At 42.8% G+C, this 15,728-nt stretch overlaps 2 protein-coding genes across 5 annotated transcripts in view; one reads left to right on the forward strand and one right to left on the reverse strand.

Moving 5' to 3' along the window:
- The window catches only part of LOC308285974 (histone H1-like), a gene marked incomplete at both ends in the record, with an annotated part of 402,459 nt that overhangs the window by 128,099 nt on the left and 258,632 nt on the right, over positions 1-15,728 (reverse strand). The gene's annotated exons all lie outside the window — the stretch shown is intronic.
- The window catches only part of LOC308286062 (ephrin type-A receptor 4-like), a gene marked incomplete at both ends in the record, with an annotated part of 87,272 nt that overhangs the window by 62,080 nt on the left and 9,464 nt on the right, over positions 1-15,728 (forward strand). Inside the window, 4 exons of the mRNA XM_080727023.1 lie at positions 137-322; positions 2,661-2,722; positions 4,208-4,417; positions 10,893-11,069. Coding sequence (XP_080583149.1) covers positions 137-322; positions 2,661-2,722; positions 4,208-4,417; positions 10,893-11,069 — 635 coding nt within the window. The remainder of the gene's footprint in view (positions 1-136; positions 323-2,660; positions 2,723-4,207; positions 4,418-10,892; positions 11,070-15,728) is intronic.

The following is a 15,728-nucleotide window of genomic DNA, read 5'->3' on the forward strand; positions in this document are numbered from 1 at the left end:
CTGTGTGTGTGTGTGTGTGTGTGTGTGTGTGTGTGTGTGTGTGTGTGTGTGTGTGTGTGTGTGTGTGTGTGTGTGTGTGTATGTGTGTGCGTGTGCGTGCGCGTGCGTGTGCGTGTGTGTGTGTGTGTGCGTGCAGGTGAGTTTGGGGAGGTGTGCAGCGGTCGCTTGCGTCTCCAGGGGAAGAGGGAGATCTACGCGGCCATCAAGAGTCTGAAGGCGGGCTACTCTGACAAGCAGAGGCGGGACTTCCTGTCCGAGGCGTCAATCATGGGACAGTTTGACCATCCCAACATCATCAGACTGGAGGGTGTGGTCACCAGATGTAAGTCGTACGCTTCTAAAACCAACACAAGTCAACAAAACAGAGAACGAGTCATTTGTAGATCAGATAGATCAGTTCAGATTAGGGCATTCACCGAATATTCGAATATTCGAATATTCGAATACTAACGTCACTATTCGACTTGGTAAACTGAATTCGAAAATCGCTTATTTTTTTAAAATATTTTTTTTACTCTTTTTTATTTTATTTTTTTTATTTATTTTTTAAAAATTATTATCATTATTATTGTTTATTCATGGTTCATACAGCTTGGCTAGATAGGAAGTCATAAAAGATGATTTGTCAATGCCCCTGGTGGATGAATTGGTGCAGTCTGATGTCATGATGCTTGCTGATGTTGTGACCTCCCGACTTAATTTCGGTACTCAGCGGTGTCTTCTCATTCATTCATCCCGGCTTCACGTTCATATTCTCGGCTGTGAATCCAAGGAAACAGACGTCGTTTGAGTGGGAGACACGCCGACTTCCAAATGCTTGTGTGGCCGTGTATTGGGCATCAGAGAGCGGATACATATTCAGCTGGTGGACTGGGAGGCGCGCGCGCGACACACACACACACACACACACACGCGCGCCTTTGCTGCGTGTATCGCTGCGGGAGAAAGCCTGGTAGGCGAGGTTAATCGCTGCTAACGCGTCGCCGACCGCTTTAAAGAGAAAAGAGGAGCTTAAACACAACTTTGCTAATTGCTAGTGTTCCGTGTTGATATGTTTTCCTTTTCCACGACGAGTTGTGACTGCGTGATGACATGCAGCAAGGGAGGCGGCACGTCTATAATGTGAGCTTGTAGATTAAATGTTTTTGACAGAGCTCGAGCCGAGCGTTTGTGAGTGTGAGTGAGAGAGAAGAGACCCCGGCCCGCTGGTGCTGCTGCCTGCTGGAGCTGCTACTCACTGGACCTCCAGTCATTCAGTGTAGTCAGAATTATGTATCCGCCTAGCTCTGGTCCATCGCGTCACCTCCCGCATCGCTCCCGGAGCGATGCGGGAGGTGACGCGATGGACCAGAGCTAGTATCCGCCCTGCAATGCTCATTCATCGGCCACAAACATCGTCATGCCACGGACCTCCAATATTTACAAGCGACTTGGGCACTAGCCGTTAAGAAAGTATGAATGAACTCCCCCGAACCTAAATAATTTCGGGTCGGGGCGTCCTCCCGAACCGAAATTATAACGGTATGGATCGACCCTAACTGCCTGTTGCTGATTATAGATTTGTTTGAACAGTCATTTTTTATTATTATTTCCACCAGCTCACGGTGCGAGCCGCGGCGTTGTGAGCTTGTAGATCTGCTGTTTTCACTAGTTTGGGTCCTGGGCGATTGTCTAATTTCTATTTTGGGTCACGGGCTAAACTGTTTGGTAATGTGAACCGCTGGGTTAAAGTCTTTTTATTTTAGAGCATGAAAGAGAAACTGATTAGAAACTGTTGCGCTGTGATGCAGGCAAACTATACAGCTGTCAAATGTACGGTTCCAGGGGAAGCACTGAGCGCACCCATACTTGCTGGTCGCTTAGTCCAATCAGGTCGCGGCTCATTTGTAAATGCCACGGTCAATAGCCAATCGTATTTCACTAACCTTCAGGTCTGTCCCGCCTCCAGTGGTTAACCCTCACTCGCATGTTGTGTTCAAGACTTGAAACAGCGCATCAATGATTGAGAGGCCGAGAATGGCTCGTTTTTATTGGATGAAAAAATATATATATAATTCCCGTCGAATTCCGACTATTCGAATACTTTGAGGTCGAATAATTTGAATTCAAAAAATCACTATTCGTGAATGCCCTAGTTCAGATACAGTGATACAAGTGTCTGACTCTGTTTTATTAAGACTAAAAGACTTTGTTTTATTTAGTCCTAAGACTAAGGCAGAGATATTCCAGAAGACTAAAGACTAAATCTTTGCTTTCAAAATTAATACTGCATTAAGACTGGGACTAAGACTAAACCTGGTTGCACACTGCTGTTTTTTCGTTGCGAAATGCGTTTTTCAGGGCAAGGAGAGAGAGAGAGAGAGAGAGAGAGAGAGAGAGAGAGAGAGAGAGAGAAAGAGACCCAGTGGTCCGAAAATAAATACCAAACAGGCAGCAGTGTGCAAACGTGATTGGCATAACGTTGATTTCTTTATTTGCGTGCTCCGAAATTCGCTACTGTATTGGACTAAAACTAAATGTGTGTTATTCAAAAGACTAAGACTAGAACTAAATAAGAATTTGCTGTCAGAATTAACACTGGACTCACGTCTGTGCATTCTGTATATGGTGAATTTCTTTGAATTGTGTGAGTGTTTAATGTTTATAATGTTCTCTTCAAGGTAAACCAGTGATGATTATCACGGAGTACATGGAGAACGGATCACTGGATGCCTTCCTGAGAGTAAGTGCAATACTCTACACAAGGTTAGCACGTTAGTATACAGTAAAACAGAAACAACCTCTTTATAATTGCCCTCTTCACCTACTTTACTTTAAAGTGCAGGTGCCATGATTTTCCCCTCTATAAAACATGATTATCTACTATTATCCAAAAAAGTGTACAGAAAGAGTTAAAATTATGTTTTTATGTGGCCACACCCACCAGTTCATTGGCATGCGTGGTTGTCATGGTGAGTGGTGACCCAGCTGAAGTTAGCCACACCCACATGTGTTGGGTGAATGGTAATTAGGGGAGGGGTTGATTCTATGATGTAATAAGTATGGGTGTTTTTGGAACGGCACTTCTGACCCAGCAGGTGGCATCCTCCAGCTAAAAACCCAAATAAAAAGAGAATGCATCATTTCTCATAACAACCACACCAGGGGGTCTAATGAAGTACTGTCAACCTCCTAGACACGTGAAAACCAGAAAAAGTAAACTGATATGGCAAAGGGATCTGGGTGTGGATATTGAAGATGAACATTGGAAAGGACTTATAGCAAATGCAGGACAAGGGATCAGAGAAGCAAGGGGAAAATTTATTCAATATAAAATAATTCATAGATATTACTACACACCAACTAGATTACAGAAAATGGGAATTGCAGAGAGTAATACATGTTGGAAGTGTAAAGAAGAAGTTGGCACGTATGTCCATATGATTTGGGAATGTCGCATGGTGTATCCTTTCTGGTGTACAATTCTTGATTACCTGTCAAAATGGTTGGGATTTACCATACCCCCACTACCACTGCTCTGTCTTTTAGGAGACAGGACAGTGGTCCCTGGGTTAAATAAAAAAGCTTTTGTAATAGTAAAGGTTGGACTGGTCACAGCAGCCAGAATCCTGCTGCGGAACTGGAAAACCCCAAGAACTCCTGTTTTTAAAGAGTGGAACGAGGAGATGATCAAAATCACATCGTATGAGTACATGCTGGGAAGAGTGAATGGTATGGGAAAGATGAAAGAGATATGGGATAGTTTTCTAACATATATGACACTTATTTGAAGATGTGAAGAGGTTCCTACTTTTATTTCCTTTGTATTTTTATTTTTGTATTATCTTGGACTGACTGTATATATATTTGTACCTGTTGTTGTGCTGCACTGTACCACCCATTACCACTTTTTGTATTAAGAAGAAAAAATAAAAAACATTTGAATTATAAAAAAAAAAAAAAGAACTATGGCGCCACCTCTTTAAGAGCTAAAGTCTCCACTGTGAAGAAAAGCTGTACCAAACCTTATGAATACAGATACAGGATGAAGTCTATTTTAAAACCTTCTCCGTCGTGGCCAGGCACGTGGTCGGTGGATTCACATTCAGCTTGTCTACTGTCTTTTTCACGTTCCGCTGTCTGCCCCCTCTTTCTCTCTCTCTCTCTCTCTCTCTCTCTCTCTCTCTCTCTCTCTCTCTCTCTCTCTCTCTCTCTCTCTCTCTCTCAGAAACATGACGGTCAGTTCACAGTGATCCAGTTGGTGGGCATGCTGCGCGGCATCGCCTCGGGCATGAAGTACCTGTCAGACATGAGCTACGTGCACAGAGACCTGGCGGCCAGGAACATCCTGGTGAACAGCAACCTGGTGTGCAAGGTGTCCGACTTTGGTCTGAGTCGGGTGCTGGATGACGACCCGGAGGCCGCCTACACCACACGGGTAAGGACACCAAACTAACCCTAACCCTACACTACACGGGTAAGGACACCAAGCTAACCCTAACGCTACACTACACGGGTAAGGACACCAAACTAACCCTAACCCTACACTACACGGGTAAGGACACCAAACTAACCCTAACCCTACACTACACGGGTAAGGACACCAAACTAACCCTAACGCTACACACCACACTGGTAAGGACACCAAACTAACCCTAACCCTACACCGCACACGGGTAAGGACACGAAACGCAAAGTAAATACTGACGAAATACAGCGAGAGGGCGATATGTTACTGCAGGTAAACACCACCACACTAGCAGTGGTGGTGTAGTAAGACGCCTCAAGGCGACATGGGGCGAGGTCGCGCCAATTCTTGGCCATCTGGCCAGTGATATATATCGGACCAGTTACCCATATATGGAGATCGATTGACTGTATATAGTACATCTGTACTTTATTTTTCATTTTCCAATACTTTTAATAATGGAACAAGATGAGCCGAGTGCTTCAGAGGTTTAGCAGCAGGGTGATACCTCCAGTCCTGTGGACTGTGTTTGAGGTGCTCGAAGTTAATATAGAGTTAAATCAACGAGGGGTCCCATCACGCCAACAGTGTTAGTGGCCTTTTATTGGATTTTTAATATGTAATAGCCCTATCTAAATAATGGCTTTTTAGCTGTTCCTTGGCTCGTGAGTGTGCTTGAAGAATTTCCCTTGATGGGACCCCTCGTCGATTCCAATACTTTTACTTCTACTCTACTACATCACGGATCCAAATATTGTACTTTTACTCCACTACATTTATTTGCCAACTTTAGTTATTAGTTACTTTGTAGATTTAGATTTGTATTACAACATATACATTAAGCACTTCAGCCCTGTATACATTTCGGCCATTTGAAAATAGCCGATCTACAAGCTCACAATGTGTCACATATGTGAGCATTGTGAACTTGTAGATTGGCTATTGTACCTACTTGCAAAAGATGTGTATACATTTGAAATTTTGAAATGGGACATGCGTAATGATTACTTTTACTTTTGGTCCTTTACGTACATTTTGATACCAATACTTTTGTACTTTTACTCAAGTAAATGTTTAATTCCCGGACTTCTACAGCATTTCTGCATTGCAGTATTGATATTTTTACTCAAGTAAAACATTATAGTACTTTTTTCCCACCACTGCACACTACTCCAGTGGCTGCTGACTGCTGGCATAGAGCAGTGGTTCTCAAACATCTTTCATGTCAAGGACTGTGCTGACAGTGCTGATGGCTCTATGCGGTTCATAATGGACTTGTTGGGCCAGATCTAAGTCCATCTGATGTTTATGGGAGGAGGGGTCCACTGGAGGAAAACATGGGAAAGGTCATGTTTATTTAGTTAGTTTCTTTGTCTGAGGGAGCGTATAATGTTTTTCCTTTCCAGGGGAGTCCAGGGGAGGGGTCATACAAATATAAACACTATACTAAATACACAATAAAGGACGGAAGAAACGGTTTTGTTCGCCATCTGCCATTAAGAGAGAGAAACTTTGTTGACTTCCAGTAGGCAGACTTCAAAATAAAACCAGCCTTGACTTATTGTAATACTACACCCTTCACATCGTATTACATCATCCCCTAGTCTTATGTTGAAGTCCGGCTAGTATCTCCAGTCCTGGGATAAAAAACTAAAGTTTAGCTTGACTTTATATTTCATGACATGAAAACCATGTCATGAAATATGCACCAAACATGCACCATGCCTTCTAATGATTTTAATCAGTGGTGGAAAAAGTAAAAGTATCAATACTGCAATTTAGAAGCACTCTGTTAAAAGTTAAAGTCTGAAATTCAAAATGTACTTGAGTAAAAGTACAAATGTACTTAAAGCACCAAGAGTAAAAATGCAAAATGTTTGAAAATAGCAGATCTGCAAGCTCACAACGCGTCGCATCGCAACGCGTTGTGAGCTTGTGGATCAGCTATTTTCAAATGGTCTAGGTATAAAATAGGGCTAAAGTGGTTTATGTAGGTTTTATAATATTATAATTTATATCTGCAAAGTAACTAGTAACTATAAAGATTTTGAATATTTGTAGTGGAGTAAAAGTACAATATTTGGATCCGAGATGTAGTGGACTAGAAGTAAAAGTATTGTACATTGGAAATTGGAAATACTCGAGTAAAGTACAGATATCTCAAAATTGTACTTAAGTAAATGTACTTGGTTACTTTCCACCACTGGTTTTAATCTCACGCTGGTGGAACAGAACTCTAGCGCGGCGGGGGGGAGTCATGTCAGTGTCAGTCATGCACGGTGATTCGCTGTGACGTGCCCGTTAAAAAGGACAATCGCTGCAGTCTCTCTCTGCTTAAGAAAGTCCACAATTATTTGAAGGAAAAAAGGGAAAAAAAAGTTACGCCCTTTTATTTCAGAGCACGTCAAAACAGTCCAGTGATCTCTCATTCTACACATCACGCAACCCTTTATAATGGAGTTTGCTGGACAGATACAAAGGTGTGTGTGAGTTTTTCACTCCCGACAATGGAGATAATATATCAGTATATTCAAAGTGCTGTTTTTGGACTTTTTTTGGGGGGGATTCTTGGATCTCTAGCTAAAATGTTCGGGAACCTCTGCCTTAAAGTAGGGTATGTTTTTGTAAAGGTTGAAGCTCTATATTAATCTCTACAAGTACAAGCTGTACAATAAATCATTGCAGAGTGTTTGTTCAGTAATAGGGTTCTCCCTGTCTCTCCCCCAGCTGTTTGAAAAAAGAAGGAGAAAAAAAAAACATTTTCAGGTGGATGGACAATTTCAACCAATCAGGAGAGAGTACCATGCACGTATCAGCTTCAGTTGTATTATTAGTTGCTATAGTGTTGCAGTTCCAATTTGTGTCTGCTCGTTTCTTTGTACTTCCAAATCCACTTTGTTTATCCTGCATCCTGTGTAAGTTATGTCAGTCAGTCAGTCAGTCAGTCAGTCACATCACACTTTTGCCCCACTCATATCTCCACCACCTTTGCCCCCATCCATGCCAAACTTTGCACACACACTCCTTGGCTCCCAAACCACAACCTCCACCCCTCATTTCTCACATGCCCCTCTTCTATCGCCACCATGAGGTCGATTCTTGCAAAACACATGTTTGGACACTGCTCCTACAGATTTTGCCCTAAAATCACGCAAAGCGACACACAGTATCTCTAAAGTCATGTCATCAACATGTGTCTGTCCCATTTCCCATATACCCTCCTGATTGGCTACCATTGCCTTCTAAAGTTTGTTTGTGCGACCTGACGGTCGCTTATCTCCCGATGGGAGTCTTACTGGTCTAGTTTACTAAAGAGCTGGAGAGACAGTAGGACTCCTGTTACTGAACAAAAACTCTACATCGATGACGAGTACTTTCAAGAACATGCAGTGCAGTTTAATACTTATTTTAACAAAAGAAAATCACTCACTCTATCTTTAATGGGACATGCTGTACTGAGGCTGATAGTCTGAGACGTTTGTTGATGGGAGAGTTGTCCCAGGAGCTGGAGGTGCTGGGAGCAGGGATCACTTGTTGGATGATGCTGATAATCCCGTCTGCTGTTAGAGAGCGGGGAAGTGTTGTAAACTGGGTCGTTCGGTTACATCAGCCGGAGGAGCAAAGCAGTGTTGAAGCGCTGAGGTTAATCATCGTATTATCTATTGGGGTCGTAGACAGGAAGAGAAACTTTCCTCCTGGCTCCAAGTATTTGTGTAGAAGTCATGTTATCATTTTATTAGCATGCAAGTAACCGCCATTGAGTATACTGTACTATGCGTCATTTGTTTTCAGGGATTACGATAGAGGGCAAGTCATTCTAGGACTCTCAAAGAAGAATTCAGCCGACATAAATGATATCCTCTAAAAACAATCCACCGTGCTGGTCTAACGTTATCAGATTTATAAAAAATACACATATCTCGCGTTTTTGGTGAAAACGAGCTACCAGTATATTCAACTGCCTTCTTTTTTTTTTGAAAGAAGAGACAGCCTTGTATTTCCAACGAGAAATATGTTGTTTACATCTGCGTTGAAAAAATTCAGTGAATCTCGAAAGATGAGTAAAAACGCTGTCAGTAAAGCGGTTAAATAATTACAGCACAGGTAGTACATTCAAAGGTTATGCTAAAAAGATAACACAAAAAGCCACATGGTTTTGTTTCTATGGTGGTCCTGTGTACTCAATTAATCAGTAATGCTCACAGCACAGAAAATACAATACGACCTAAAATATACTACAAAACACGTTGGAATAAAGTAGAATCATAAGGTCCAGTATATTTAGCGAGAGGGAGGTGGTGGGAGTCAGGTTATTCTACTATCAAGGAGTTAAACTATGTTCACTTGTATTTTGACCAAAGGAATTTGTTTAGGTTAGTTTAGGTCGCAGACTCTCTGTCAGTAGCAGCAGCTGGAATGGGGGTGGACTGTTAGCACACACACACACACACACACACACACACACACACACACACACACACACACACACACACACACGCACACACACACACACACACACACACACACACACGCGCGCGCACACACAGTTTTGTTTTGGTAGCAGACATAGCAGTCAAGAAAAACAAGCACCATAAAACAAGATGCTGTGGTCCACTTTCAATGGCGGCAGTAAAACAGCAGGACTGGAAAACAAGAGAGTGCTTTCCAAAAGAACACTTTAACTGTGCCCGTCCTGTCCCGCACCGCACCGCACCGGACCTGGCCTGGCTTGGCTGTATCTTTCTAGTTCTTGACGTTGTTGTATAGCTTTGTTCCCAGCTAACCAACAGTAGGCAGCAACTTAAGTGATCCGTAAGGCAGGGACATGGGCAGTTGGTTAAACCAGTGGTTCTCAACCTGTGGGTTGGGACACCCAGGGGGGTCCTCAAATTATTTTGGGGGGTCCCCAGATGATTAACTTAATGTGGAACATTGTTTTCCTCACTCAACAACAAACAAACCAACACAAAGTTTAAGTGTATTGGGGGTATCTGCACATTTATAAAGTGACAATTTAAAGACTTTTTAATACCTCTAAAATGACAAATTAAACATTGGTCAGAAATTGTGAAAATAGCCGATCTACATGCTGAGGCGTTGTAAGCATGTAGATCAGCTATTATCACAATAGAACCGAGTTATACAAAATGTAATGCCTCAACTCTTAGTGCTCGTCAGGGTGGGGAGGGTCCCCAGTTAAAATATGATTATTTTAGGGGTCGCAGACTGAAAAGGTTGAGAACCACTGCGTTAAACTAGTGTAAGATGGGATGATAGCACCGACATACCGTATACCATAGATCCTATCTTGTTATTGCTGTGAGAAGGTTTACATTTCAGCTGTAAGGTTCTTCTGTGTTATATGGGAATCCATCTCGTACATGGAGCAGATTTAGGTCAAAACCTTTTGACCCCTTTTTCTCTCGTCTAACCACTCTTCTAACTATACGTTTTTTATCTGCTGTTTTCCCAGAATGTTCGCCTATTTTGCCCAGAAAAAGGGACACTAGAGTTCATGTGGTTAATACATTTCACGTCGGGAGTGTGTGTGAGGATCTCCTTCCTCTCTGTTCTCCTTGTACTAGTTTTCACCCTGCACCTGTTTAAATTCTTGTGTACTTTATCCCGGACTGCAGCTGATGCAATAAAAGTACCGTGATAAAAACAAGGCGACCTATTTAATCAATACGTGTTGCTATAATATGAGTTTTCATGGCTGTGTGAATTGAAGTTGATACAGTGTTTTGTGTTATTGTGGCCAGAATGACTTACAATCTTACATAGACAGACAGGCAGGCCGGCAGGCAGACAGACAGACAGACAGATTATTTACTTTAGTTTTAAAGGACAACTTTGTTTTTTAACAAGGGTTCATATTTTAGATTGTAATTAGAGAAAAGAAAAGATGAGTGTTAAAATGTTTTTATTTACAGATTTCTTTAGTTTTATAAATTTTAGTTTGTTGATTTCTGTGGGTAGGGACACGCGTACACGTGGCTAAATATGTCTTTTTAGACACAATAAGCCGGAAATGTCTTTGTTACTATTTACACCAGCCCCCATAAGTCACATGAAAGTGCTCATGAAAGATTGAGGTTCATATTGGGAATGGGCTTGTTGTGTCTAAAAAGACATATTTAGCCACGTGCATGCCATGCATGCAAATCAAAATTGTTAAAATCACTAAAACGATAGAAAAAAGTAAATGAAAACATTTAACACTCATCTTTTCTTTTCTTTAATATAAATGATGAACCCTTGTCGTAAAAAAAACATAGTTGTCCTTTAAGCCTTATGCCATTGCCTTTCACGCATTGTCTGTCTTGTGACAACAAGTTGACTTCATTCTCCAGACGGTACTTTCTGAAACAAACCTCACGTTTCGCACGTCCTCCACAAGGTGCATGTCTCACGTTCTGAACCAATGCTGTGTGCCGTCGTATAGGAGCCGGCCGGGACGTACCATTCTCCCGGGGGGAAGATCCCCATCAGATGGACCGCTCCGGAGGCCATCGCCTACAGGAAGTTCAGCCCGGCCAGTGACGTGTGGAGTTACGGCATCGTCATGTGGGAGGTGGTCTCCTACGGAGAGAGACCCTACTGGGACATGAACAACCAAGATGTGAGTAGCTGTTTCCTACACACTATATACTGTAAGTATATTAGTTATATCCCAGCAAGCACTGTCAGGACCTGGACCAATCAATGACATCTCGATTGGGGCCAGATCACAGCCCATATGGATTTATGTTGGTTGATATTCTAGGCCAGATAAATATCATAAGTAGTCAGACATGTCCCAGAATATAACCTTATATGCTCATATTTCAACTAACAACATTACAAACAATAACAATAATCCTGTCAAACAAAAAAGTCCATATGACGTCCTGGTAATGACATCAAGATCATCCCCATATGGGCTGTGATCTGGCCCCAATCCAGACGTCACTGAGACGTGCTTGCTGGGATGCTTTTACTGTCAGGCTGAAACCTTGTACAGTATCTCCATATTTAAACTTTTTTGACTTTCTTTTATTATTTTGTTTTGCTGAACACCAAAATCCTATTCCCCTTGGGAATAGGCGGCAATTCCGAATGCCTGTAATACATTTTGCTTCTAAAGGCTTTTGAGTGATTGATTGACAGAAATGTATAACAGTACGTTACGTTACTGAGCATTACTTTATTGACGCTCAGCTTATCCATCGTGCGATCGAGGGACTCGCTTCCAGAACATTGAGCACGCACATTTAATCTTTTATTTATGTCCACATAAGTGATACAATACACAAATATCTACAAGGTGCTGTAAATATTTGCTTTCAGCAAATCTTGGAAAAGTACCCAAACACCACTCGGGGGTACGCACGTACGCACACACACTCACACACACACACACACACACACACACACACACACACACACACACACACACACACACACACACACACACACACACACACACACACATAGAAGTAAACCATCTTAGTTTGGTTCAGATCACGTGACTTCTGGCTGCACTCTACTTCGGTGCTGCTGGTATCATTCACAGACTGCGGACAAGCGCCCTCTACGCTTCCATGCCCAAATAAGGATTTGACGAGCACTTGTGTACGAGTAAAAAAAAAATGCATGGTTTAAAAACACACATCATGGGGTTCCCTGGCACACAATATTTTCAGATGGGAGTCCGCAGTCAGACAAATATATAAACTGGGAGGTCCTTGACATTGGACATTTTTGAGAACCACTGGTTTAAACATCTTTAAACAGCAAACCCAAATAAGCAACTACACTTAAGAAACAAGACCCCCCCCCCCCCCCAAAAAAAAACAACCCCATATTTACAAGCGACTTCACAGAAAAACAAGCCCAAAGTCGCTTATAATAAGCCAACTTGGCAACACACTGAGCCTGTTAGTCATTATATGCAACACCGCCCCATATTAGATAAATGGATGTGATTGGCCCGTTTCCAGCCAGGTTGGCTGGGGGTTCACAGACATACCTAACAGAGCAAATTAAAAAATGAGCTCGTAGATTCAGCTGGCTCCCAGGCTCGCTGAACTGGTCTGTGGTGTCGAGGCGCTAATAAATCATAAAATCAGTTCCAACACGAAATCCAAAAGCAAAATTAAATCTTCATTAAGACGTGCAAAAAAAACAAAACAATGCATCACCCCCAGATGTGAGGCCATCTGTTCCACTCTCCTCCACCCATCAGGCTATGAGGCTGCAGTCATGCGGTGGGACCGTTTTGTTGTGACATTGCAAAGGGTGACACTCTCACAGAGTTACAGGAGATACTACAGTGTAGACTGGTGTCCCAGAGATTAGATTGGTGTCCCAGAGATTAAAAACCAAACAAAAAACGAGGGATCCTTGACATTAAAAGTTGGTAGAGAATCACTTTTTTCTCCACTGTATGGTGGAGTAATATAACGAGTAAGACATCTAAGGGCAAAAAGCGTCAGGACGCGCAGGACGTCATTCGTAACATAATTTGTAACGTAATTCGTAATTCGCACAGGACGGAATTCATTTGCAAGTGTGATTCGAGTTGTGGTTGGTTGTTTAAGTTGGACTGGTTAAACTGACACAATGTGTCCATATATGGGCATTCCCAGATATGGGCTTAATATTGATGGTCATAAAAGGGATCCTAAAGGGGATTCTATTAGTGTGGTTTCCCTAACAGGGCATCATCTGGGAATCAGATGTAGAGGGCAGGGATCTCCATATACGAGTGTGACTCGTGTCGTGGTAACCACACTGGTTAAACTGACACATTGTTTGTATGGCAAAGTACAGTATGTTAATACAATATCACTAGTACATCTGTAGGGTAGAGTATGTTTTAGTATGAAAACCTGCAGATCATGTCTGTCTGTCCGTCCGTGCGTGCGTCACGCCTCATGTCACGCTCCATATATGGCCAAGACATCTCCATATATGGAGCTGGCCAATACCTCTACACCTGACCTCACGGACTCCAGATATGGATATAGCTGACCTGTTCTGACATCACAATGATGACTCAACCAGCCAGATTAATAGTTTAACTCCTGCTTCTTTACTGTGCCGTATTAACAGTTCTACTGCCAGATTTATTCTTTATTTATTGGGGCTGGTGCCAGCTAAAAGCAGCTTACCTTTGCGATGTTATAGAAAAAGATCTTTTGAATATTTTCAAACGATTTATTTTTTTATTTTTATGTATTATATGTGTACTTTGGCCAAGCTGGCGGCAGAGGGCAGCCCTTGGGGTGTCTTACTTGTACAATATAACCAGTGCATCTGTATGGTAGAGTACACGATAGGCTGCTCAACAACAATGCTACGCCCATGTCGGGCTAAATCAAGTTGATGAAGCCCTGCATGGGCGAAAATAATGGACATTTTGTCTGTTTGTGTTCATTTCGGAGGTGTCACACAGGGGCCGAATTTACACCGCTGCTCCTGCAAGAACTCATGAGCTGCACAGCCATAGATCCAGAGTGTAGATGGAAAGTGAGACAAATGGTCTTGTTGATGATCATAATCATGGGAATTGGCAGCAGCGTGTGTCGTGGAGGCGTACACCAGGGTCCATTATCTTCTATCTTCTATTCCCACAGCCGCGTGTGTTGACAGAGGTCCAGAGCGTTAGCGAGTTCTCTCTAACGCAGGGATTTTCAAAGTGGGTGATGGGGCACCCTGGGGTGCCGCGACAGCAGTCCAGGCGGGGCGCCGCGAGATAATTTGTTAATATTTGATATTTATTTGGACATTTAAAAATATATATAATTGCTAAAATATGCTATAAATATAAGATGCTGGGAGTGAAAATGAGGGGTGCCTCAGATGAAAATAATATTTATAGGGGTGCCCTGAGCCAAAAAAGTATGGGAACCCCTGCTCTAACGCACTGCAGGTGAGCAGTGCTATTCCCAAAGACGGAAATATACGTTAATAGAAAATGCCCATTGACCAGACCTGTGGGTGGTGCGCTTAAAATAGTCTACTACCCATCAGTCGGACATATATTTTATTTTCGGGCCAAAAAGTATATTTTACACAAAAGGTGGGCTTCTGCGACGTTTCCCACCGCGGAGAATATAGCCTTTCAACGACATAAAACTGCCTTTGTTTTGGCGAGTAGCAAAATTGTTTGCTTTATTTCCACTACAGTTTAGATATAGCCTGTCTTTGGGAACAGCACTTCTCCCGGGCAGAGCGTTAGGGCCGATGCATACTTTGGGTTCGGCTCTGTCTAAACCAGGGGGGTCTTCAACGTTTTCAGGCCAAGGACCCCTTAGTTGAGCGAGAGATGAAGCAGGGACCCCCACAACCTTTTCATAGATTCTATATAGTTTCATCGTTTGACAGCACAATCATCAGTGTATTTTGGAATCATGTCAATTTGTGTTTTCTGATATTTAACCACTTGAACCGTCAATACTTAACCGTCAATACAAAACTTGACCTTTTACTCTGTACTTAGTCTGATCATTTTACCCTCAACACCAAACCTCTTTGCCGACAATAGCCGATCTACAAGCTTGTAGATATGCTATTTTTGGCTAAAGTTCTCCGAATATGGACGATAGGGTTCAAGTGGTTAATAAAAAAAGGAGAAAACTATGTTGCTATCACGCAAAGATTTGGAGGACCCCCTGTAGTAACTCTGAGGACCCCCTATGGGTCCCGGACCCCCTGTTGAAGACCCCTGGTCTAAACTACAACATGTCATTCACGATTAGTTCGGCTATTCGGTGCTTGCCGAGATGTTGTGACTCCCCGGACCGAACCGAAATAAGTGTGGCTCTAGGGAGAACTTGCAAACGCTACCAGAGCTTGCAGGACATGCAGGGTCCATGATTCTCCCTCAGCAGCGTGTGCTGAGGAGGCGTATACACCGGGGTCCATGTCTATTCCCACAGGAATCCATCACAGGGGTTGACAGGAGAGGAGCGCCGGAGCACAGACCTGCATTCAATTACACAATGGATCAGAGCCGCTGCTCTCCGGAGGGGCTGGATGGAAGCGTGAGCCAAGCATCTGACAGGGGAATCAAATTGAAAAATAGCAGCGTGAAGGAGGATGCTAATAATTCAACACTGCGGAAATTACTATAGAAACCACTTGCTTAGTCAGAGCAACAGTTTGGCTGCTGGCGCCTGGTTGAGCAGGGGCGTGCAGAGAACGTTAGAGAGGCAGGGGCTGACATATCTAAAAGGGCCTTTTGGTGAAAATATCGAAAATAGCCGACCTCCAAGCTCACAACGTGTCGCGCTGC

Source organism: Nannobrachium achirus (genome assembly GCF_963921795.1).
Source record: "Nannobrachium achirus genome assembly, chromosome: 5".
Lineage (NCBI taxonomy): Eukaryota > Metazoa > Chordata > Actinopteri > Myctophiformes > Myctophidae > Nannobrachium > Nannobrachium achirus.